General features: G+C 48.0%; 1 protein-coding gene across 2 annotated transcripts; it reads right to left on the minus strand.

Moving 5' to 3' along the window:
* Positions 1-12,024: 12,024 nt before the first annotated feature.
* On the minus strand, positions 12,025-25,634 carry Rnf114 (ring finger protein 114). 2 transcript variants are annotated; one of them, XM_038330988.2, is made up of 6 exons: positions 25,477-25,634; positions 21,587-21,737; positions 18,015-18,121; positions 17,349-17,463; positions 15,769-15,876; positions 12,025-13,614 (listed from the first exon to the last, which is right to left on the minus strand). In XM_038330988.2, the coding sequence occupies exons 1-6, from the start codon at positions 25,617-25,619 to the stop codon at positions 13,549-13,551; spliced, it is 690 nt and encodes a 229-aa protein (XP_038186916.1). In that variant the 5' UTR covers positions 25,620-25,634; the 3' UTR covers positions 12,025-13,548. The 2 variants fall into 2 exon arrangements, with proteins under 2 accessions (XP_038186916.1, XP_038186918.1); XM_038330990.2 differs by having other exon boundaries at positions 21,587-21,760; positions 25,477-25,600.
* Positions 25,635-26,530: the final 896 nt, after the last annotated feature.

Raw genomic sequence — 26,530 nt, forward strand, 5'->3', positions numbered from 1 at the left:
AGCCTGGGGATGGCATATTTAACACAAAAAAATAATACTCAGGAGAGGTGACTTAGTTGCCAAGAGCACTGGGTTCCGTTCCCAACGCGCACGTGAGAGCTCAGAAGCATCTGTAACCCTGGTTCCAGGGGATCTAGTGCCGTCTCTAGCCTCCATAGGCACTACTTGTGCATGGTGCACAGACATACATGCCAGTAAAATACCCATACACATGAGTGTGTGTTTATACATACATATGTTTATATGTATACATATACATACATACACACACACACACACACACATACACAAAGAAAGAAAGAGACTCTCTATGTAGTCATGGCTGTCCTAGAACTTGCTATGTAGACCAGACTAACCTTGAACTCACAGAGATCCACCTGCCTCTCTGCTTCCCGAGTGCTGGGATTAAAGCCTTGTGCCACCACTGCCCAGCCAAACAAGAAAATCTTTTTAAAAAATCTTAATATTCAGGAGGTGTTGGGTGAAATCTTTTGTGTTCCCACTTCCAAAACTTTCTCATCACCTCCGGAGACCCTTCACAGAGCCAATGCCCCCTCAGTGCTTGCCACATCCATTAGGCTCCACTCTGTGGTAGGAGCTGGGTGATGGACTCCAACTGAGGTAGGTTTCTCCAGGTGGAAGCTACCTAGTCTTTATCAGTCTCGACTCTAAGACTAGGTGGCAGCTCGGCAGTGGTGGCGCACACCTTTAATCCCAGCACTTGGGAGGCAGAGGTAGGCGGATCTCTGTGAGTTTGAGGCCAGCCTGGTCTAAAAAGTGAGCTCCAAGACAGCCAGGGCTGTTAAACAGAGAAACCTTGTCTTTCAAACAAACAAAACCGAAATCTAGGTGGCTAGCCTGGAGTGGCGGTGGGTGCATACCTCTAATCCCTGCACTGAGGTAGAGGCAGAGCACTGAAGTCATCCTCACCAATAAGAGTCCAAGGCTGGGGGCTAGAGAGATGGTTCAAAAGTTAAGAGCACTGGCTGCTCTTCCAGAGGACTTGGGTTCAATTCCCAGCACCCACATGGTAGTGTCTCTAATGCCAAGATCTGACACCCTCACAGACATACATTGAGGCAAATACTAATGCAAATGAAATAAAAGTAAATAAATTATTTATTTAAAAAAAGAGTCCAAGGCCAACCTGGGCTATGAGAGACCCTGGTGGCTGCTATCTCCTGAAGATGTCAGAACAGGTGAATGAGACTAGAGGCCCCACCTGCTAAGGAGACCTAGCAGCCCATTTTCCTCCAGGTCTTGGGGTACCCGTACCCCAGGAGAGGCTGCAAAGAAAGGAGGAGCAGATCTTCTCCACCAGGCATAGGTCTGAATGGGCCATCCTGAATGTCCCTTGCTGGAGGCTGAGGTAGACCCCCACCCCCATCCCACAAGGAGAAACCGAGCACTCTAGGCCAGGCCCAGGGAACGAATGAGCACACAGGCTCTGAGGTGCAAAACAAGTCCCAGTGACTTCGTGATTTGTTTTTGTTTGTTGTTGGGAGGGGAGTTTCTGAGACAGAATTTCTCTGTTTACCCCTAGCTGTCCTGGAACTCACTCTGTTGACCAGGCTGCCCTCTGCCTGCTGAGTGCCGGGATTAAAAGGCCTGTGTCGCCACGCCCGGTAACTTCGGCTATTTTTAAGACAAGGTCTTACTAGCAGGCTAGTCTCCTGATCGCTGTTCTCTTGCCTCAGCCTCCTGGGTACAGGAATTGCAAGTGACCTTTTGATTCTCCCACAAGCTCCCAGAAGGCTCCCCACACCGTCCGCGCCCCTAGCCTGGGGCGCAGTCCTCCTGCGCCCTCTGCTGGCCGAAGTGTCTCCCTGCGTCTCCCCTTCCTAGGAGAGCAACCTGGGACCATTTAATGTAAGTAGGAAAGGCAGAATAATTTAAATGCATGACTGCATCTCTTCAGGTGTCTCTTCACTAAACCCGTCATTTACAACCAACCAAAGTTTCCATCCACCCTAGACCTCCAGAGGTAACCTTTGTAATAGACAAGGAGATGGTCACATACACACTTGTTTATTTATACAGCATCCTCTGTCACCACAGATGCCCATCTCAATACTAGACAATGCCCCACTCTAAAAGTTTCCCGTTTTAGGGCTGGGCGGTGGTGACGCACGCCTTTAATCCCAGCACTCAGGAGGCAGAGGCAGGTGGATCTCTGTGAGTTCAAGACCAGCCTGATCTACTAGAGCTAGTTCCAGGACAGGCTCCAAAGCTACGGAGAATCCTTGTCTTGAAAAAAAAAACAAACAAAAAACTTGATGGCTGAATGTCCTCCAAAAAGGTTAAACTGAATCCCCTTCAGCAGGGAGCGGAGGATTCCTTGGCCCGCTGGCTGTGTTCTCTTCCTTTTCATCTCTGCTGTCTGAGATGGGGCCTCTGGCTGGGATTTGCACTTCACACAGCCAGCTTTTGCTTCTTTTGGGGTTTGTCTGAGTCACCCTGGGCATTTACATCCAGAGCAGGTTTGTTTGTTTTGGTTTTCCATTCTTTGTGTCAGTCACATCAGGATCTCAACCCTTTTCATTTTCTGCTTCCTGCCCTGACAGTACCCTCCCCCATAAAGTTTAAGAAAAAAATTGGGGGGTGGGGAGGGATCTCATCATGGAAGCTGTAGTTGACAGTGAGCCATGCAGTATGCCCTTCTGTATGTATCTGTATGTCCAAGGAGTCATTGGTCTGGTTTGAGGCCAGTTTTCTGCTACACTATTGATTCTGGGCCCTCATGGGAACTCACGATGTAGCCCTGGCTGGCCTGAAACTTGGTATATAGATCAGGCTGGCTTAGAACTCAAGAGAGTTCAACCTGCCTCTGCATTATTTTTTTTTCCAGAAGAACTGGGTTAAGATTAAAGTCAGTCACCTTTGATTTACATCCCCAGCCCTTTTCCCTTATGCACCTGTGAGCGAGGGCATGCACAACCCATGTGTCCCAGGGTCACGTAGTAGCCTTCCACGTTTACTGTGGCTCTGGCAGCAAGCGCCTTCAACCACCTGTCCTTCTCCCAGGGCCCTGGGAAAGTTGCTCAGGCTGACCTTGACCATTGACCTGCCTCAGCCTTCCAGAATCCGTGGGGTCTTGCCCTACCACAGGCCTGGCCAGGAATTGCCAGTTTCCCAGAGTGCTGCTGGCTTATTTTTACTGGGCTGCTGATTAGAAGAAGGAATGGGGGTCTAGAGCTGACCTTGACTGGAAGGACAATGGGGATGGTGAGAGAACAAAGTTCAGCCTTAGCTCCTGCCTCCATCTTTAGAGAACAGACCCTCCTCACTGGCCGGTGATACAAACTGCTTTGGAGGCTGGCTTCTGGGTCATGGGCCTCCTACCAGCCTCTTGTTACCAACAGTGGGGCATCCGCTAGGAACGGGACCAGGCTCTGTGGAGGACGTACAATCCCAGCTGGGTCCCTATAGCATTCCAAACTGGCCCGTGTGAGGACTAGCCAGAGCCTCTAAGGCTCTATGGCCTGGTGGAAGGGAGTTTCAGGCTCCGGATTGAATGGAGGTGGAGACACCAGTACAGGTGACAGCAGCACAGTGGGCTCGTTTGCATATGAGAGGGAGAAATTGTAAGGTTTTGTGTTATAATTTGCATATGCATTTTATGTAGACCACATGTGCACCTGCTACTATCAGAGTTCAAAAGAGGGTGTCAGATCCCCTGAAACTGGAGCTACAGATGGTTGGGAGCCTCCATGTGGTGCTGGGAATTGATCCCATGTCCTCTACAAAAGCAGCGAGTGCTCTTAACCACTGAGCCTTCTCTTGCGCTTCAAAAGATTTATTTTTAATTTTGTGTGTCTGTGTGTGTGTCTGTGTGTGTGTGTGTGTGTGTGTGAGAGAGAGGGGGGGGGCAGTGCAAGCCAGAGGCACCAGCCACCCTTGAGCTGGAGTTAAGGTGGTGGTGAGCTACCCTGTGTGGGTGCTGGGAGCCAAACTGGGATCCTCTGCCAGAGCAGCACACACTCTCAAACCCGAGCCCTTCCTGGTGCTGACCACAGAGGGTTGTTAACCAAGTGAAAGTAAGTGCAGGACCAGGTAATGCTAAGCAGGTGAAGGTGCTTGCTGCCTGCTGACCTGAATTTGATCGCTAAAACCCAGGTAAAAGTGGAAGGAGAGAACTGAGTCCCCAGAGCTGTCCAATGATCTCCACAATGCTGTGGCATGTGCACACCAACACACACACCGCACACAAATATGATAATATTAAATACATTTTAAATATTAATTAAAATAAGCAACAGCAGTTGATGGACTCTGCTGCTGAACCTTGGACACTGCCCTTGTGTGCATAAACTTACCCACTCCCATCTCCTAGGAAAGCTGATAGGGCTCAAAAGGCCCACAGGATACAGGATACACAGACAGGCACACACAGACACACTCCTCCATTGGCGTCCCCGTCACAGGGCACGTTCCAGCCTCAGGGACCCTGCATCTAGGGCTCCCTTCTGCACAGTGTTCTTCCCAGAAGGTGACAAGAGGCTCGCCAGCTCCCTCTGCAACAAGTGTGCCTGGCGCCACTCCTTCGCCCTCCTCTCTCCCTGCCCACCCTCTTCACTGCCTCACCATCTGCCCGTCCTAGGCTAGACTTACTTTGTTATCACAGTTGAGACCAGAAGTTGATAAACTCCAGCCAAGGTTGCCCCTGGTTGGCTTTTCCCTGGCCCTTCCGCTAAGACAGTCCCTGCAGTGGGCTTATGGGTTGTCTGAATCTGAAACTCTAATTACCAAGTAACCCAAGAGTCACAAGCATGTATAGCACATACTTGTAATCCCAGCAACAGTAGAGGCAGGAGGATCACAAGGTCCTGACCAACCTGAGCTATATGAGATCGCATCTCAACAAACAAAAAACAGACGAACCAAAAACCTGGCACTGCATGTACATGGTACACAGACATACATGTAGGGAAAACACTCATACACATAATTTTTTTTAAAAAATATTTTTTTTGTATTTGCTATACATTGATGTTTTGCCTGCATGTTGCCTGTGTGGAGGGGCTGGATCCCATGGAGCTGGAGTTACAGACAGCTGTGAGCTGTCATGTGGGTGCTGGAAATTGAACCTGGGTCCTCTGGAAGAGCAGGCAGAGCTCTTAACCACTGAGCTATCTTTCTAACCCCACATAAAAATTTTTAAATATTAAAAATTAAATAAATACCTGGGTGCCGGGCGGTGGTGGCACACGCCTTTAATCCCAGCACTTGGGAGGCAAAAGCAGGTAGATCTCTGTGAGTTCAAGGCCAGCCTGGTCTACAGAGTGAGTTCCAGGACAGGCTCCAAAGCTACACAGAGAAACTCTGTCTCGAAAAACCAATAAATAAATAAATAGCTGGGTGATGGTGGTGCATGCTTTTAATTCCAGGACTCAGGAGGCAGAGGCAGGTAGATCTCCAAGTCTGAGGCCAGCCTGGTCTACAGAGCGAGTTCCAGAATAGCCAGGGCTACACAGAGAGACCCTGTGTCACAAAGTTAAAAATAAACAAGGAAAATCCACAGCCAACTCTCCACCCATCTCCATAAGGACAGGGGTATATCACTGCTGGAATATGTACCCTGACCAAGGTCTGCAGTCTGCATTGCAGCAGATGCGCAATAAATACCAGGTGAATGAAGCAAGTGATTGCTCAGGTGGCAACCTTGACCTGGCCTTTTGTGTAGTAACAGAACCTGGGGGAACCCAGGAACCCCAAGAAGCCCAGCTGCAGAGAGATGGTTCTCTCTCTCTCTCTCTCTCTCTCTCTCTCTCTCTCTCTCTCTCTCTCTCTCTCTCTCTCTCCAGGATTTCTCTGTGTAACCTTCGCTGGCCTGGAACTTGCTCAGGCTGGCCTCTTAACTCAGAGATCCAGCTGCCTCCCAAGTGCTGGGATTAAAGTTGTGTACCACCACTGCCCAGCACAAGCCTTTTTAAAAAATATTTATTTATTTATTATGTATACAGTATTCTGTCTGTGTGTATGCCTGCAGGCCAGAAGAGGGCACCAGACCCCATTACAGATGGTTGTGAGCCACCATGTGGTTGCTGGGAATTGAACTCAGGACCTTTGGAAGAGCAGGCAATGCTCTTAACCTCTGAGCCGTCTCTCCAGCCCAAGCCTTTTCTTTTGTGTGCCTTGTGGAGTGCTGCAGAGATTAAACTCAGGTTTCTTTGGCACTCACTCAGGCTCACTATCTCATAGGGTCTCCCATATGCTAACATGGCCCTTTCCTTTGGCGGCAGCCTGGGCTATAGAGCCTCTCCTGGCAGCATCTTCCCAGGATTTTATTCTTTCCCACACAGGAACTTAGCTTCCCTACCTCTAGATCTCCAAACATCTCTGAACCACAGAGGACAAGAGAAGGGAAGCAGGATGCTGGGGAAGCAAGGGTTTAAGCATTCCATTGAACGAAATCTTAAGATCAATCCCCAGAGATCAACCTCCCCCATAAGGCAATGGTGGGGGAAAAATGTGAAATGTATTTGGGCCTAGGAGTATTGGGACCAGCCTGAGCAATACAGCAAGACTCCACTGTCTGAAAGTGGGGGCGGGGAAGGGGTTGAGAGATGAACAGAGTTGTGTTTGCATGTCTGGCATCATAACCATCTGTAACTCCAGCTCCAGGGGTCTGGTCTGGGCCCTGTGCACACCTGCACTCATGTACACATACATACCACACACAGGCATACACACACACACACACACATAATTTAAAAATGAAATTGAACATGGTGGTGTAATCCCAGCACACAGGAGGCTGAGACAGGACTGACAAAGTTCAAGGCTAGCCTGGGCTACACAGCAAAACCCTTCCTAAAAGGAAAATTCAGAAAGGAAGAGAGGGAGGGAAATGGGGAAGATAAGAGCCCATGGCTTTCTTTCGAAAAATGTACCATGTGAAAACAATCTCATATACATGAAATGTACTCTGGTGCCTTTATTATCTTCTCTCACCTCCTTCCTCTGCTACTCTCAGAGCCATTGATTTTCCAAGGTCATAGTTAGCCTTCCTTTTGGACTCAGTTCAGACCCTGCTCCTGTCACCAGACCTGTCCCTAGAGCCGACCCTTGTCCTGTTCCTGCTCACAGGCCTTAGCTGAATCCACAGATCTTCCTAGTGAACAAACAGTTCAGAGATGCTAATGTCACCTCCAAGCCACAAACCCGGCTGAGGGGATGGGGCACTGTGATAAACCAGGAGAGCCCAGCTAAGGTGTGGGTGTCATTTAGACAAGCCTGTGGTTAGGGCAGGGGATGTGAGAAAAAGCCTTGGGCCAGGAAAAGAACGTTCTGGAGGTTAGGGCTCTGAGGCTGAGGCAGAGGGCTGAGCTGAGGATGACCTTGACTTCTGACCCAGCCTCTACCTCCAGAGTGCTGGGAGCACAGTCTGTTCACCACTGCACCCGTGCAGTAGTGGGGCTGGAACCAGCACCTGAGACCTGGTCTTCAATGAATGTAAGAGCTGTGTGGCTGTGGGGAGGGGCAGCCCTCACCAGGAGGAACCCTGAGCTAACTTCAATCCTTCTGCTTCTTATCTTAGAGATAAATTTGCCAGATACAACACAGAGGCACAAATTGAGCTAGAATTTCACATAGATAACGAGTGCGTTCTCAGCAGAAGACTACAGAGAACACCTGAGCTGAGATTCAGATTTAACTGGGACCTCCCACCATTTCGTTAAATCTTGGGATCTAGGCGACTGGAGAGGTGGCTCAGCAGTAGAGAGCACTGACTACTCTTCAGGGAAACTGGGTCAATTCCCAGCACCCACATGGCAGCTCACAACTGTCTATAACTCCAGGGTCTAACACCTTCGTACAGACATATGCACAGGTAAATAAATTTTAAAAAATCTTGGGATCTGTTTAGAAACTGGTTCTAATAGGGTGTTGTGGCTTAGACCTATAGTCACAGTGCCCAGCCTGGGCTAAATAGTGAGTTCTAGGCTAGGCTACATAGTAAGATTGTATGTGTGTGTGGGGGGGGCTGGGCTACATAAGACCCTCAAAACAATCAAACAAACAGAAGAAAAAGGAATAGTTCTGGAACAGCAAGATGGCTCATCGAGTAAAAGCATCAATTCATACAAATCTGATTACCTGATTTGAATTCCTGGAACCTGGAGAGGAAGAGAATGGGTGACAAGTTGTCCTATGATGTCCACATGAGCCATGAACACTGCAACTCATACTTCACTAGCATACACGCCACCCCACAAACACGAATACACACACACACGAACACACATACATACACACATGCACACGAGCTCAACATGCATAAACACATACATACATGCACACACACTATGACACTCATGGCTTGTCAGCAGCCATAAACGAGCCCCGCCTTGCTTTCCAGGAACAGGGAGCTCCTGAAAATCTTCACTCCCAAGAGTTTGATTCCATTTATGTTTATCTGTAGGATGTGTTCCTAAAAGTCTGAGTCACTTTCTGCTGGGATTCCTGTGGCCAGCCTGGGGACCCCTGACCTGGGGACCCTGTACCTCTCTCTCCATCCCGGTCTACCTCTCACTGCCCTCTAGGTCACTGCCCTCTAGGCCAGAGGTTCTCAACTTGTGGGTCACGACCCCACTGACAAAACCTCTATCTTCAACAGTAGCAAAATTGGTTATAAAGTAGCAGTGAAAATAATCTTATGGGTGGGGGGGTCATCACAACATGAGGAACTGTATTAAAGGGTTGCAGCCTTACGAAGGTTGAGAACCACTGCTCTAGGCTCCTTTCTGCCTCTCTCCTCGTGATCCAGCAGTTCTGCAGACAGAAGATCCAGCCACACAGGCACACATGCGGTGTTGGTGGGCTTGCTCCCTGCAGTGCCTACTACAGCAGTGTTAAACTGGGAAGTTCACTGCAAAAATAAGTATACTTGCCAGGTGGCGGTGGTACATGCCTTTAATCTCTGAGGCAGGTATCTCTCTTATGAGTTTGAAGCCAGCCTGGTCTACAAACCAAGTTCCAGAATAGCCAGGACAGGGCTACACAGAGAAACCTTGTTTCCAAAAACCAAAACTAAAGCCAAACAATAACAAAAAACAAGTATCCTCCATCTGTACCCAGAAGTGCCATGCAGCCCTTAAATGTAAAGCTTCAGAACTGAGTGTGGCGACACATACCTGTGATCCCAGCAACTAAAGGCAGAGACCAGAGGATCCTGGGATATATGGAATTCTGAACATCCGAGACAAGACAGAATAGAAAAAGGGCTGGGAGTGTCACTCAGTCGGTAGAATGCTTGCCTAGCATAACTGAAGCCCAGGTTTGATGCCCAGCAGGACATACACAGGTCAAGGTAATACACACCTATAACCTCGGTACTCGGGGTTGAGGTATGGGAATCAGAAGTTCAGGATCATCCTCAGCTTAGATCAGCCCAGGATACACCAGACCCTATCTAAAAAATAACAAAGAATTTTACTGAGATGATCTTCCTAGCTGTGTGTGGTGGTACATGGCTTTAATTCCAGCACTTGAGAGGCCAAGGCAAGGTGGATCCTAGTTAAAAGCCTGCCTGGTCAACACAGTGAGTTTCAGCACAGGACAGCCATACTAGAGAACACCTTGTCTCAAAACAAAACAAATTTGGTGTGTGTGTGTAGGTCTCACGTAGCCCAGACTGGCCTGGAACTCACTATCTTCCGGCCTTCACTTGAGTGCTAAGGTCCCAGGGATGTGCCATGTTCTGCTCAGTTTCCTAATTCTTTGTGTGGATTACCCCAAAGAGATTCTCATACATCTAGAAGGAAGTCACTTTAGGACTCTCCTTTGTCACACAGCTGGTGAAGGTGGAAGCTGGGAAGGGAGGCCTTGTTAAGAGTCTCACTTGATCACGCTTTTCAAGTCCTTCCCGTCTGGCCCCCATGCTCGTGGCTGGTGTGATGGGAATGGTAGTAAATTTAGATGAGAGGTATTCAGAGACTGCATGGAGGACTGGGCAGGCCAAATACTTCATCCTGGCAGCAACCCCCTTGGCTTGGCCTCCTTAGTCTTGTATCTTCTCTACCGCCCAGCTTCAGTGCTTCCGGATAAGGATGCTCCTACCTAGGACACCTAGGGCACCACCCTTTAGGCTTTCCTGCAGGCTGTGCCTGGCTCTCCCCAGTACCAAAGACTTGCCATAGTGAGGCAAGTAATCAGAGAGAAAGACACCACCTAGTTAATTTCAACTCCAAAATTTTTTGTTTTGTTTTTATGAGACAGTTTCTTTGTGTAGCCTGGGTGTCCTGGAACTTGATCTGCAGACCAGGCTGGCTGGCCTGGAACTCAAAGATCTGCCTGCCTCTGCCTCCAGAGTGCTGGGATGAAAGATGTACACAACCTGCACGCAGCTAGAGATCGGGCTTTTTAAGATGCTGGAAGACAGCTGCATGGGAGAAAGATATTCTGCTCAGGAACTAAAGCTAGATTTGGGAATAACAGGGAGCTGAGGTATAAGAGTTCAAGTTGATATTCAGGTTAATTCCTGAGCAACTAGCTAGCAGGTGCAAGGACAGAACATTGTCACAGTGGGAGATGTCTTAAGCTTGAGGCTGGCAAGTTGGGCTGTGATGTGTGGCATTCGGGCAGGAAGTGGGATGACAAGGGGCACACCAAAGTCAGGCTGGCCCTTTGTTAACTGCACAAAGTTCTGCAGCTCCAGGTCTTGCTTCTTCTGGACAGTGGAGTGATGTTCAGCTTCTAATTCTAGCAATGAGGAAGCTAAGGTAGGTGGACTGCTGAGAGGCCAGCTTAGACTGCAGGGCGAGATTCGCTCATCACACTGAACAAAACCTATAGCAGCAGAAACAAACAGAACTGATTACTTCCAAGTTACCCTGGAGCTCAATTCTCAAACCTCTGCTTACCTGACCCTCAGGGACAACTATGGGTTCACTCTCTGGTTCTTGCCTTCACACTGCACCTTCCAAACACACCTGAGACTACCTCAGGTGCAACAATCACACTACTTCTGTGGTTGCCTCTTTGTCTGCTCCATGTGTCCAAGAAGCCTCACTTGCGTCTAAGCTGGGCCATGTCCCTCAGAACCCCCAATGCCTGGTTTCAGTCAATGGACCCTCCAACCTGCCTACTACCCATGCTCAGTCTCTTCCACTAACCTCCCCTCCCCACCCTTGAACCTCAGCAGTGTTTCATGGGTAAATAACATTTATCACTATAGGCCTCTGAACTCAGCTATATCCAGGACTCAGTTCAATTTTTTTCCCTTTGAGACAGTCTTACTATGTAATCCAGGCTAACTCAAACTCAAGATTCATCTGCTTGTCTCTACCTCCTCAGTGTTGGGATTAAGAGTGTGTGCCATCATGCCTGGACAAATGTCACTTTTGACCTGTTCTAGTATTATAAGGGATTTTACTCCCACTGTCAACAGACCTCAAGGAAACAAATGGACATAAATGAAAACTGACCGGAATCCAAGGCTCAACTTGGGGATGTCGTAATGAGCCATTCTCAGTCACCTGGGCTAGGTGTTTCTCCTCAGAGTAAGTAGGAAGGGTACTGTAGAGACAGGATACACTGAGACCTCTGAGCCATATTCAAGTCTCTAGAGGACCAGGATAGGAACAAAGCCCAGGAACATAGGCCAGCCCCACAGATCCCAGGCAGCATCCAGTGCACCATTCTGCACACTCCTTTAGATGGCTCATTGCATACCACAACCATAGTTCGTAAGGGGTCAGAAACTGGCATATATGCATATACTTACAAGGAACCCACGTCTGAGCCCTTGGAACCCCTTAACTGTCTCACCTACGTCACTGCAGGGATGGGTCTAGAGTCTGACCTGCTTCTGTGAATTCCCCACTCAGAAAGGAGAAGGTGACAATTTTTTGCTATTTTTCAGAGAAGACAGGCCCAGCTGATGAAGCCTCGGAATTGACTAGAAGCCAGGCTGACTCAGGGACAGACAAGAATACTCCCTTGGAGTAACAACCTTCTGAAGGCTGCCAAGTACAGACTCCAGAAAAAGCTACTTAATGAAAACACATTACAGCCTGCTGGTTGGATAAATTATAAATTTATTTATATTTCACCTTTTAAAAGCCAGAACATAACACCACACTTTCTGGAAAGTTGCTGTATTAGAAATAGTTAGTGAACGCGATACAGGACAAGAGGTTCATGTTGCACTGTGGCATGGCTGTGCTCTTCTCAGTTCCTCAGGTCAAGGTTGTATCAGACTTCCCTCCAGGCGTCTCCTGAGTAAACCTTTCCAGAGGGTACAGTGAAGAGGTGGTTATGTCTAGGCTCTTCCAACAGTAACCCTGGGAAAGTGATTCTGCCCGACTCTGCAGGTTAGGAGGATCTGAGCTAGCTCTTCCTGGCAGGCAGAGGTCGCAGTGGAAGGACGTGTCAAAAGCACACTAGTGTATGCAGTCTCAGCTACACCAGAGCCACACGACAGGAAAGATGACTTACCCCCAAGCCCTAGGTCTGTCAGAGGTTCTGTTCTGCAGATTGGCCTGGTGGTACCCATACTGTACTCTGTAAATGTGCTGGACTTCCAGCGTTTAGAGCAGAGCAGCTGCTCGACAGACCCTCCAGCAGACTACCTTTCTCAACTTCGGCAGGGGCCTAGTTTCCTTAATTTCCCAGCAGGGGCTTTGAAGAGACAAGTGGGTAGGACCCTGGTTTTGCCACAGCCTGTGCACTGAAAGGCAGGGTTTTAAAACACACACTTCAGCAAAGAGGGCTGTAAGACAGCAAGAATGCTCAGGTTCATCAAGTTACCAAGCAGCACATACAATAGTCAGTGCCTTCCCTCCTCCCATTACCCAAGGGCTCTCATTCTTCAGAGCAAGACTATCAGCAGACACCCAACAGAGGGGCCCAGGACCCAGCCACCTGGAACACTCATTAGAGTGACAGAGAACCAAAAACCACACCACTCCACTTTCTCCCTACTTACAGATGAATGCACCCCAGCTTTGCTACCCAACATTCCCACTACATTTCTATGGTGATAATTATCCTATAAAGGCACTGTCAGGCATTTAAGACAGAAGCCATCAGTTCTATGGATGTACAGGTAAAGGGAAACAGCAGTAACCAAAACTTCCAGCATCAGTTTGTGAAAACCCAAAGTCACCCAAGAGGAAAAGATTAGCACAGCCCTGTCCTGGTACACAGCAGAACCCAGGTACCTCAGGGCCAAGGAAAGGAGTCCCTGTTTTATTGTGCTATTCATGGCCCAGGGAAGGACCTGGCTGGCTAGGAGGACCTAGGAGACAAACGCAGGACAGTAGGATGAATGTGGGGACAGAAGCTGGACTCTTAAAGGAAGCAGTAACTGAGGTGTGTGAGAAGACCATGGGACAAACAAGGTTACCAGTGGGGAAGACAATGTCAGTAAGAGCCCAAAGAAAACGGCTATGCCTTAGGGCCTTGTTACCCAGGGAGAAGTGACCCTGTCCAGTGCCATGGCTCATTTCCAGATTTGCATTACATGTGAGGTGCAGGAGTCAAGGGCTCACAATCTAATGCGTATTGGAAGCTCTAGAATGAGGTGGACAGTGAGGACCCTGCTCACTGGTCAGTGATGGATCGTTGCAACACCTGGTTCATCATATCATCTTCATCAACATCATAATCCTGAGGGCAGAAGACAGCAGTCTAAGTAACTGTTCACACCCAGAAGATTCAAGTTCAGCAGGAACCTAGCAAGACAGTCTGCTAAGGACCCCAGGCTACTGTTTAGATGCTGTGAAACCGGGAAAATTACTTCATTTCTTAGTGTCTCTCCTGCTTCATCATTAAATAAAAGTTAACAGCTTGGGGCTGGAGAGACAGCTTGGTGGTTAAGAGCACTGGTTGCTTTTCCAGAGGACCCAGGTTCAATTCCCATTACCCATAGTGGATCACAACCCCTGTTAACTCCAGTCCCAGAGGACTGGGCACCTTCTGGTCTCTGCAGGCACTGCACATATGTGGTGTACATACATACATACATATATATAGTCAAACATCTAAAAAATAAAAGTAATTCCTGGGACTGCAGAGATGACTCAGTTGGCAAAGTGCCTGCTGTGTCAAGCACAAAAACCAAGTTCAGATCTCCACCACCTATGTAAAAGAAGGCTGAGGGTGTTAAGGTGCTCTACAGAGGAGATGGGGATCACAAAGACTTGCCTCAGTTAACAGACTAGTCCAAGTGGAGATACCCTGTTACAAGAATAGGGTGGAGACTGATAAAAAGCATCTGATGTTGACACCTGGCCTTTGTTCATGCATGTGCAGATCACACGTGCACACGAACACTCTCCAGCAAACAACAAAACAAAAACAAAATTCCATTCCTTCCCCAATGAGAACTCAGTGTCCCAGAGAGTACACACACCTAAACACAAACTAAGTACCGAAATGCCGAATTCAGTTCATGGGTGCAGAAATAAGAAACACATGTAAACTCAACTGAGGTGCCATTCTGAAGAGGCTTCAGAGGCACAGTGAACTACAGTTAAACAGCCATCTGGGTGAGGCAGAAGCCTACCTGAGCAGTAAGACAATTATCTTTACAGGGACAGTAAGGACAGCCTTCAAGTTTGTTCCAAATATTATACCAATAATAAGTTTTGTTCTTTGTTTTTGAGACAAGGTTTCTTCATGTAACAGTCCTAGCTGTTCTGGAATTCCCTTTGTAGACCAGGCTGGCCTTGAAATCAGAGAGATCTACCTGCCTCTGCCTCCTAAGTGTTGGGATTAAAGGAATGCGCCACTACATCTGGCTTTCCTTTCCGCTCTGAAACAAGCCTCATGTAGTCTGGGCTGGTCTTGAATTCCTGATCCTTCTGCCCCCAATTACCAAGTGCTGGGAAAACAAGAGTGTGCCAATAAGTTAAGGTATAACTGCCTTTTGCCAGGTGGTGGTGGTATACACCTTTAATCCCAGCACTTGGGAGGCAGAGGCAGGTGGATCTCTGTGAGTTCAAGGTCAGCCTAGTCTACAAGAGCTAGTTCCAGGACAGGCTCCAAAGCTACAGAGAAACCCTGTCTCATAAAAAAGTCCAAAACACATACAAAAGTGTAGACCAGGCTGGCCTCAAACTCAAGAGATCCACCGGCTTCTGCCTCCCAAGTGCTGGGATTAAAGGTGTGTACTGCCATCCCTGGTTAGATTTATTTTCATTATTGTATTTATGTGTATACCTGTGTGGAGGGTAGAGGTTTGAGAATTGAGTCATCTGTGCAGGTATCAGCAGAATCCAGAAGAGAGTGCTAAATCTCCAGAGCTGGAGTACAGGTGTGCTGGGCCCTCTTCAAAAGCAGCGTGTGCTCTTCAATGCTGCCGCTCTAGCAGGGCCGTTTTGTGTTACTGTCTTACATCGCTGGGGACAGAACCCAGGATGTCTTGCATGGCAAAGGCTCTACCACTAAGCCATATTCCAAGGACACATTTACACTTCCAGGTAGTTGGAGTTGCAACCCCTGTCAGTTTGTGGGCCATTTCTATTCACTGCCTTGTCCTTGGACAGCCAACCTGAGTGTAAACCAACTAAGTTCTCTAAGGAAATCAAACACAGCAAAAGTGGGCAAAATTGGGAGGCAGAGTAGGGAAAAGAAAAGAGGAAGTCTCACAGCTGGAAAACTGCCAGGACATCTTAAGTCCTACTCTGACACCCATGAAGAGACATTGTGCAACTTCCCTCTGGGACCGAGAGTTCTTTAAGCCTGAATAGTGCCCCAGGCTGCTGCCCCTTCCAGAAAATTGAGCAACAGTGTTGTCCCCTGGGGTGGGTACAGACTCACCACAAAAGTATCATAGGAAAAGCGGTGGCGGCGTTGGATATGTTCCATGAAGTTGGCGCTGCGGTAGCTGGGGTCTCCCCAAGGCATAGAGGCACATATGGGACAAACCTGTCAGGAGGAAGCAAGGGGCTGTGACCTGATGCCTGAGCTAAACCTGGTCCTCTGTGACCTCTGCTCAGCCCCCTTTCTTCTAGGACAGCTTTACTGACAAGCCCAGGTATAAGGCCCGGTCACTCTACCCCATAAACATGAAGCAACTCAGAAAACACTGTCTATTCAATTCAAATGACACGTGGGAATGGGTACGGGTTCGTAAAATGATGAATGACTGATCCCCAACAAAGTAAAATTCAGCTTTACACTAATGATAACAAAGTAAAGGCCCGAATGACAAGGATAAGGCCTAAAGTGTGCACACGAAAAGCCAATCTGAGCAGGCACATAGAATATACCTCTAACCCCAGCACCAAAGAGGGAGAGGAAAGAGGATCAGGGAGTTCAAGGCCAGCCTGGGCTATAGGAGTGATTTGGGGGCAATGACGGAGCATGCTGCCCTGGCTCAAATGAGAGTGGAGAAGCACTGGGACGGACATTGCATGTGGCCAGCTCCTAACTCTCCCCTTGATTTCCCCGCTCTGTTCACTGAACTCAACAGGCAGCAGACTTCCTCACCTGTATACCATTCCAGTTTCCTCCTTAGTCCAAGAGGCAAACATGGTTTCCTTAAACTCAAAAAAAGCTCACGTTTGCCTCCTTGAATCCAAGCCACCAACTCCATTTCAGCTCTCCAAGTTCAACATACCCCTGCCTTAACTAAGCTTGGTCACCCTACTTTCAGGCCTTTCAGAGGTCACCTTTCACTTTGGAACCTGGAAGACCATCCTTAGCTGGAGCTGGCCTCCCCTTCTTGAGCTGATTGCAGACCCCTGTAGTTGCTGGGATGGTCAAGTCTGGAGCCAATAGCTGTGAGCCTAGCTAGATCAGGAGGCAGAAGTTGCTTTCTCGCTTCCCTTCTGACTGTCTATGAATAAGAGCACCCAATTTTGAATAGGGCTAAGAGCTTGGATCACCTCTACCAATTATGACAGCACCACACTTATCTTGACAGCTTCTGAGCTGGTGACATGGCTTAATGGTAGAACACTTGCCTATAATAGGTAAGGCAGGGTTCAACCACCAGCACAGCAAAGAAATAAAAACAAAATATCCAGAGCTGGGCATGGTGGCTCAGTGCAATCCTGACACTTGGAAGGTGAAGCAGGAGGATCAAAAATTCAAAATCACCCCTGGCTACAAGATGAGTTTGAAGCCAGCATAACCTACTCGAGACTCTTTGTTGTTCTTGTTTAAGCGATTTTTAAAGAAAACATTAAGATATATGCTGAAGAACTTAAGAGGGAAAAGGTCATAGTATCTGTAACTTCCTAAATGGCTCAACAAAACCATACATATATATATAGAACACAGTTAAGCACATTTTAGCAAACTGCTGTGAGGTGAAGGCTAAGAATTCATTGTACAATCTAGTAATTTTCTGTATGTCTGATTTTTTACCTACTCAAAGAAAAGGTAATTCTTACCACAGACTTGGTATCCGTGCTGTGTGACAGTTTGCAGTGCTCCACAAGTCCTTCCTGATCAAAGTTCTTCTCAGGACAATAAGGACAAGGAAAGGTGTACCGGTTTGGGATATTTCTGGGAGGTAAGATACAAAAGAGCACTCTGAGAACCATTCCACACCATCTCAATCATTGCCCACTCCAATGAACCTGTTTGAGTGGAAGTTCCTCCTCAGTTCCCCCTCCTCCCTCTCCAAACCCCGCCCTCAGAAAGGCTGCCACGGGCGGCTCCTTCCCCTGAGATGCTCAAGACCATGCCAACAGGGTATTTAAGAAGCAGTCCTGTTCTCTCCCAACCCTCCCCACCCACCCTTCCCACACACTGGGAGTTGTTTTGCTCAAATTAAACTTGGTTTTATTAGTTCGGCCTGATATGATTTATTGCATCAGTGGAAAGATTTAATATAGGGGAATGGACTACCTTTCAGAACCAAGACCATTATGTGCCAGAATTGAGTGTTTTGATATCAGCACAGTTAACACATGAAGACATCCCCCACCCCAGAACCTTTCATCCTTAGCCAGCACCAGTGATCACATCTCTCCAATTCCCCAAATCTTCACACCTAAATCCTCCTCCAACACAAGCATCTCACATCTTTCTGGGGAGAGTAAGTCATTCATTACCTTGGCTGAAGGGACGCATCCTTGGTGGTAGCCTTCACACCTTCCATGATGTAATTCTGGTATTTGGAACATGAAGCCACATGGGCTCGGATCTTAGATAGGACGTACTTGAATATAAAGAGCGGGACCAAGAGTTAGTGAGAAACTACTAAGAAATGATCCCAAACTAGGGGTAGAAGAACTAGACCACACAACAGGTTAATAATCAGAGAACTCCTGACTATGCCAGTGGGCAGAAACCAGACAGCTGCGGCCTTTCTCTATGGTGGGATGGCTGTTTGACCTTGCTTATATCTGCTTCCACTATGAGGTCACTCTCACCATCTGCTCTTGGCTTACTAACATTTTCCAAATCCAGTGATGCTTTAAAAAGTATTCTAAACTCTATTTTGTGTGTGATTTGTGTGGAGGACACACAAGGTGCTGATCCTCTACCTTGAGACAAGGACTTTCACGACTATGTAAGCCAGGCTGGATGTCCCACAAGCTTCTGCTGATTCTCCTGTGGAATTACAGATTCTGCTATTGCCATCTCTCTGAACTCAGGCCTCAGGTAGCAGAATTAGGTAGCAAGCACCATTAACTGCTAAGTCATCTCACTGGCCCTACACTCACACATTTGAATTCCTCTTACCTAGGCATGGTGGCACACATCTGTGATCTCAAGGACTCTGGGAGGATAAGACAGGAAGACTACGACAGGCTAGTTTAACCTACACAGAGATGAATCGTATTTTGGTCTGCTTCCAACTGTACCTATATTGTTTTGCATTTATTACCCAAGTTGGCCTGAAGAAATCCTCTTGTCTTAGCCTCCCCAGGAAAGAATACAGACACACACTAACACACTTGTGTGAGAACTCTTAAATATGCAAAATGAGAAAGGAGGAGAGAAAGATTTGGGGGGTACATCTAACGTACAACCATCTATTTTTATTTTGCTTTGTGACAGGGTCTCATGTAGTTCAGGCTGACCCGGAACTTGTAATACTCCTGCCTCTACCTTCCCAGTGTTGGTTGGTATTGCAGGCATGTGCCAATAACACACAGCTTTACTAACCTTACAGACAGAGAAAAATTAAAGCACATAGGGGAGAAGAGTGTGCATGAGAAAACAAAGATTGAAGTCTGTTTGTTGAGATTCAAAATGAAACTGTGAGGATACAGGGTTCCTATCCCCAGAGCTGTAGGCACTGGCCAGAGCACACTGACTCAGATGCTAACCTTGGAGTTGGCCCAGAGCACTCAGACTCAGCTGTCTACCCAGGAGCCTGAGAATAAATGTGGGAACGAGCCTATAAGAGTCTCACTGTACACCCAAAACTAAAGCCCTCTGAAAAGATGGAGGAGAAAGCTGTATCCATCCTATGGCCATCTACACTACAATGCTCTAAGTTCAGCATTCAAGGTTATTCCCCTATATACTGAGTCTGAGACCAGCCAAGGCAGCACGAGATCCTGGGTAAAAGAACGAAGAAAAGAGCTGGAGAGAAGGCTCAGTGGTTAAGAGCTCTGGTTGCTCTTCTAGAGGACCCAGGTTCAATTCCCAGCACCCAATGGGCAGCTGTCTATAGCTCCAGTTTCAGGGCATCTGGCATCTTCATGCAGACATACATGAAGGCAAAACACCAATACACATAAAATAAATCTTAAAAAAATAAAAGGGAGACGGGACTGAAACTTGTTAGGCATGATCACTCACATTAGTAATCCTAGCACTTCAGAGGCAGAGGCAGAAGATCAGTTTAAAGGTAACCTTGGTCATATGAGACTATTTTATTTTATTTTTACTTTTTAAAAAACAATAAACCACCAACCTGGGCATGGTGGTATAAACATTTAATCCCAGCACTCAGGAGGCAAAGGCAGGTGAATCTCCATGAGTCCCATGCCAGCCTTGTCTACATATAGAGCTCCAGGACAATCCCGACTACACAGAGTAACCTTGTTTCAAAACAAAGACAAAAACAAAAACAAACAAACAAACAAACAAAAACCAAAACTAGTCGGTGATGGTGGCAGCACAAGCCTTTAATCCCAGCACTTGGGAGGCAGAGGCAGATGGATCTCTATGAATTTGAAGCCATCCTGGTCTATAAGAGCTAGTTCCAGGACTGGCTCCAAAGCAACACAGACACAGAGAAACCCTGTCTCGAAAACAAAAACAAAAAAACAAAACAAAACAAAACAGAACAAAAATAAGGCCAACAAACCAAATAAGCCAACCAGGGATTAGCATTCAGACTGTCAGAGTAAACAAAAGATAATGAGATTCGGATGGCTGTGGTGACTTGTGCCTATTAACTTTGCAGCACTTAAGAGGCAGAGGCAGGTGGAACTCTGAGTTCAAGTTCTGCCTGGTCTACTACAGTTAAGTTCTGAGCTAGCCAGGATTACATGGTGAGACCTTGCCTAAAAAAGCAAAACTAAAATAAAATAACAAGATGACATACAAGGCTATCTAGTTAGTAAACCAAGAATTTCAAATATAAAGAGATGAAAGAAGCAAGGGTGTACCCTCACTGTGTGTTTGTACACATTTACACTTATGTCTGCCTAAAGGGTACAAAGTGCTGAGCAGCTTTTTAAATGTAAAACTCTCCTCCAGCCTCAGCCTGGGTGCCAGGATCACCAGTGTACACCACCACATAGCAAACTGACCCCCCTTTCAAGAGGGGATCTATGATGGAACACACAGTGGTGTTTTATTTATTTTACTGTCTAGAATAAAAAAATGTGTAACTTAAAAACTAACAAGGAAGATAAAGTACAAGTTATCTGCGCTCCCAGCAGTAGTGATCAGTGCAAGCACAGGGCACAGTGATGTGTCCCTGAGAAAATGCACAGCACGACCACATTCCACTGGTAGGTAGACACTGCTGGTGCGCTCTCCACCTCACATTAACTCAGGAGTCTTTCAAGGGTTAAAACAGATCCAGTACATTTATAACTCTAGTGATAATTTTTTTTTCTTTTTTTGAAGCAGTCTCATGTACACCAGGTTGGCTCTGAATTTCAGATCCTCCTATTACCACACAGAGTGCTGGAATGGAACCCAGGGCTTCTTGCATGCTAGTAAGTACTCTACTGAATTATAGCTACAGTACCAGATGTTTTGAGCCACTAATTTCATATATTTTTAAAAAATAATGAAATACCCTATATTCTATTAAAATAGAAAGCAAACAAGAGAATTAACACTTTCTCAGGTAGGTCTTTGGTAACCCAAGCTGGCTTAGGACTCCTGGCTTTGCTGTTTCTGTCCCCAAGTGCTTAGAGTAGAAGTGTTTACCACTCCCCAGCTGAAGATGGTCTTTTATGAGGGTGAGGGTTTATTTCTATAGATTTCAAAGGTAAAATGTATAAATCGCTAAACTAAATCAACTCATGGGAAAAAAAAACCCCAGCAAGGTCATGGGGGGTGGGGAACCAACCCAGCAGCACAGCAACCACCACAAACAGCAGGCATGCATTTGCGCTGTTAATCACTCCTTGGCTCTAACTTTAGACATTTGTACTGTTTTACCATCTTATCACTGAAAGACAAGGACTCTCCACGTATGTCCACATACATTCTTACGGCAGCCAGGGCAAGAAGTCTCTGTGCTCTCGATCTGTCGCTCGAGCTCCACAGCTCGGACGCCAGGTGCCAGAGCGCTGCGACACACCCCACAGACAGGTTTCTTCGCCTTCAGACATTCCTGCAGGCATGCAGAGCAAAAGCTAGAACAAGACATACAGAGAACCTGTCATGCAAAGAGACAAGACAACAAAAGTGGATCAACTCTTTAAAAGACACCAATGAATAATGGATTTGAACAGCCTACTTCCTACTCATTCAATAAAATACTAAGTGCTTTCAGGATAGAAAAAAACTGCACACACACTCTACACTATGTAGAAAAAGGAATTATGCTTACTATGCTTGAGCCTTCAAAGCTTAGTTCCTGTCACTAGGGAGTCTTGGTGGGGTTTCCTGACCCCATTTGATTCTGTGTGAAACTGAAAACATCATACCCACCTGGAGTATTGCTGGAGATGGCCCATGAATAGCAAATACTTAGCTGGGTGTCATGCATGTGTGAAACAGTATGTGGAACTGCTACTCTCAGAGGTGAACACAAAGCATGGGTACACACAAACCCAGAGGAGCTAATTATACCCAAGAATGGGGCCCATCGACCTCAGAGGCAGCCTCTGGATCAGCCTTAAAAAAATTGCAATAGACTGCCTGGGCGGTGGTGGCGCACGCCTTTAACCCCAGCACTTGGGAGGCAGAGGCAGGCGGATCTCTGTGAGTTCGAGACCAGCCTGGTCTACAAGAGCTAGTTCCAGGACAGGCTCCAAAGCTCCAGAGAAACCCTGTCTCAAAAAACCGAAAAAAACAAACAAAAAACAACAAAAAACCTGCAATAGACAAAGGAAGAATGCTCTATGACCTCAAGCCAAAAAATTTTTTTCAGTCTATGCATAGTGTGGGGGAAGAAAAAGAAAAAAAAAAAAAAAAGATTTTTTCAGTCCTAGCACTCGGGCGGCAGAGGCAGGAGGCTCTGAGTTCGAGGCCAACCTGGTTTATATAGCAAGTTCCAGGACTGCCAGGGCTACACAGAGGGAGGGACCCTGTCTCAAAAAACAAAGCAAACAAATATCAATCCCAAATTCAAAAGTGTCGAGGGAATTTTACTCACAGGCAGGCAAACTAAATAGTGAAAAGAGGATATGGGGGGAGGGGGAGTTCAGGCTGAAAATTCTCTAAGTATCAGGAAACCAAATTCTAAAGTGTTTCTTGATAGGTGGTGGTAGTACATACTTTTAATTCCAGTACTTGGAAGGCAAAAGTTTTTCTCAAAAGCAGGTCAAAGGTTTAAAGCAAGATACTAACATCAAATCCAAGTTTCAGAAAATGGGTTCTGGTGCACTGCAGACAGCAGCACACTTTCTGAATGTGAAGACTGACGAGGAAGACAGTGCAAACCTGAGTAACTCGGGCAGTCATAGAAGCACTGTGAGCCAGAGGCAGAGGCAGCACCTGCTGGCTCCCTGAGTTGGAAGAAAAGAGCAGGTGGTGATGCTGAGGAGAAACTCAGGAAGAATGGTTATGAAGGCCAGGGCACCACACTATTCAACCACTGACACATTGTGCAGTTCCATTGACAAAATCTGATGAAGAGCCCAGGATATGCATTTAAAGCACAGTTGACCCGTTTATTACTTTCTTTTAAAAAATCTTTATCATTTGTGAGGCAAAATTCTAGTATAGGCTGGAAGTCCTAGTCATTTATCTGAGGGCAGAGTGGTGAGTCTTTATAATGATACACACATGTACATATAAATTTTGTTTTGAGACAGCATTTCTCTGTGTAATAATCCTGGCTGTCCTGGAACTTGATTTGTAGACTAGGCTGGCCTTGAACTCACAGAGAGCTGCCTGTCTCTGCCTCCTGAATGCTGGGATTAAAGACCACAATGTTATATTTTTAAATTGAAGAAACCACAGTCACTTCTTACGGTGATGGAGAATAAGGATAACACCACAGGAAGTGCCTCTGAGGAGGTGATACTGAATTGCAGGTCACAAAGACCTGGACAAAGAGAGCCACAGAGATGACACCAAACACGATGCAAAGTGTCAAGAATAGACAAGACCTTTGGGACAGTGATGTGGCAGATCATACAGAGAAAAGGCAAGGAAGGCAGGGCCTCTGCAAAAGCCCACCCAAAGAGTAACTCCAGACAACAGAGGAAATCCACCCAACATGCAGATAAAAGCAGCTTATTTAATGACTTATCACAAGCTCACCAGCCCTGGGTAAGCCTGAGTTATACCCTGACAAGGAAGCAATGTCTAAGCTGCCTGTGCCCTGAGCTTTCAGTTTCTACTTCCTAGTAATGGGGCTGTTTCTTTAGCTCTAGCTATCTGCACTCCACCCAGACAATAGAGGATGTAGCCACTCAGGGTTGGATCCAAGTTTCATAAAAAGCAAAGGTCCCAACCACAGCTGTGGAACAATCAACTAGGTAGAGCAGAGAGCACTTGGAGAAGGCTCTCTCAAGGTGTGTCTGACTTCGGGCAACATCAAACTGCTGAGTACCTGGCTGGTACTCAGCTCCTTGACCACTGACCTAGGAAAAAGTCAAGGAAGCCTCAAATTTGGTTGCTTTTCAATCTGGTTAAGTTTGTTCGCAAAGTTAACAGCTGCACACCGCTCTTGCAATGCTTTCCTACTGCATGCGACCTACACCACAGCTTCATCATTAGCACTTCTTTTAAAAAATATGTTCTGTGTGTGTGTGTGTGTATCACGCATGTGCGCGAGTGCAAATGTGTATGCCACTGATGACAACTTTTGGGAGTCAATTCTTCTACCATGTGGCTCCCCTGGAGTGAAGTGTCATCAGGTTTGGTCACAAATGCCTTCACCTTCTGAGCCATCTCACCGGCCACTACCTACTACCATCTTCCTGGGCTGTCAACCCTTGGGTCAAATCGCCTTCTTACTGTACCCCGAAGCCAGCACACGGACACTCCAGTTGACTGCGAGGGTCTAGGGACACCTACAGTGCTGAGCAATGGATGACATTAAAGGGGAAAAGGCACGACACCCTTTTCTTGTGGTCCCTACTTGCTGCTCTGGGTACTGAAAAGCAAGCAAAGTCGCCACAGGAGAGCAGGGAGAAAGGTCATCGAAGTCAGGCCGAAGCTCGAACACTGTAGGGGAGGGGATGGGGCCAAGTCACCTACGCCTCAACTACAGCTGGAAGGAGCTCAGGGCTCCTGGCTGCTGGGAAGGCCGGCCTGGCCCCGCGCGGGAAGCGGGTCTGGGCTAAAATCAGACCTGGCGAGCCACCTGGGGACAGCCGGGCAGGTGCCAACCTTCAAAGTTTATTCACCTGGAAAAGGCTGCCCGCACAGGACGGCAGTGGGAACGCCTGCGGGGCCCAAAGGATGCCGGCGTTGCGGGGGTCGCCAGGACCAAACCCAAATAACAATCGGTGAGCTGGGCTACGGAGAAAATGAAGCAGGTGGTGGCGTGCCCCCAGTCCCTGCAGCTGAGGGGAGTGTCAATGTGCCAGGGTGGAATTCAAACCCCGCTGTACGGTCCCAGCCCCGAGGGCAGCCCAGACCGCCCGCGCTCAGTTCCTGAACCGGCTGACACTGCCTGGACAGTGACACGGGGCTCCGGGCCACGCGGGCTTAGCTACGGCCCGAACGGAGCGCGCCCCCGTGAGCGCCCCGCCTCCGGGCCGCGGCTAAGGCCGAGCCCCCCGACGTTTCCCCTCCGTTCGGGGCTCGCCCGGTGCCCGCTGTCAATTCTGGCCGCTTGGCGGGGGCCCCGCTTGACCCCCTGGCGGTCACGCGCACACTTCGGCCGCACGTCCCGCGGCGGGTGGAGCGCGACGCCTAGGCTCGAGGGCACCGACCGACTGCCCCGTCCCGTCCCGCCCGGCGCCCGCCACTTACACGTGTCCGCAGGGCACCTGCATCGGCTTCTCGAACACTTCCAGGCACACGGGACACGTGAAGCGGCTGAGGGGGTCAGTATCGGACGCGGGCGTCGCCAACTGAGCGGCTCCATCGCGGGCTCCCTGCTGCGCCGCCGCCATCTTGCCGCTGAGGAGCGCCGCTCGGCGAGAGAAAGAGCCGCCGGGGGGGCGGGGCCGTCGGCGTCTGCGCACGCGCGGGGCCGGGACCGGGGAGGGGGCGGGACTGGGGAGGTGGGCGGGGTTGAAAGCCGCAGCCTTGCAGGTGTGCTGATGGCGGCCCGGTGAAGGTAGGTTCTCCCCAGGAGGCGACCCAGCCACTCCGTGCCCACAGGAACTCGCACCATGAATGTGTATTGTTACCCTTGACCTTAGCCAACTCACCAACTTCCCCAGGCGAGCTTTGAACTTTCCAACCTCCTGCCTTAACCTACCAAGTAGTTGGAGATACAGACGGCACCACCAGGTGTAGCCAGATGATTTTTATCAGATTTCTTAAGATTTTTCCTGACTGGAAACGAGGAGGCAGGACTTCCTCTAAGGGGGTACATGGGTATGTCACATACTCACCTGGCCTATAGTTGGACAACACTTCCTTCAGTCTTTCCAAGTCTCCCTTTCTCTATGGTTTGTATATCCCGGGAAAATAAAGTAAGACAGAGGCTTGGACTGGAAGGGAGTATAACAGGAAGACCCTGGACTGTGCACAATCAGCCAGTAACTTCCAGGTGCCAAGAGTTCTGGCGGGGGGGAGGGGGGGCTGGAGAGATGGCTCAGATTAATAGCACTGGCTGCTCTTCCAGAGGTCCTGAGTTCAGTTCCCAGCAACCACATGGTAGTTCACAACCATCTGTAATGAGATCTGGTGCCCTCTTCTGGCGTGTGGGCATACATGGAGGCAGAACACTGTATACATAATGAATGAATAAGTAACTATTTTTTAAAAAAGTTCTGCCCAGCACTCGGGAGGCAGAGGCAGGCGGATCTCTGTGAGTTCGAGGCCAGCCTGGTCTACAAGAGCTAGTTCCAGGACA

The sequence above is a fragment of the Arvicola amphibius genome, chromosome 5, assembly GCF_903992535.2.
Source record: "Arvicola amphibius chromosome 5, mArvAmp1.2, whole genome shotgun sequence".
Taxonomy (NCBI): domain Eukaryota; kingdom Metazoa; phylum Chordata; class Mammalia; order Rodentia; family Cricetidae; genus Arvicola; species Arvicola amphibius.

Bases quoted from the DNA above. Each gene is read 5' to 3' on its own strand.
- Rnf114 (XM_038330988.2), bottom strand. From the start codon at position 25,619: ATGGCGGCGGCGCAGCAGGGAGCCCGCGATGGAGCCGCTCAGTTGGCG. The intron at 17,464-18,014 runs GTAATGAATGAC...CTTACCTCCCAG, and splicing joins GATGCGTCCCTTCAGCCAAG to AAATATCCCAAACCGGTACA. The intron at 13,615-15,768 runs GTGAGTCTGTAC...TTCTGCCCTCAG, and splicing joins TTTCCTATGATACTTTTGTG to GATTATGATGTTGATGAAGA.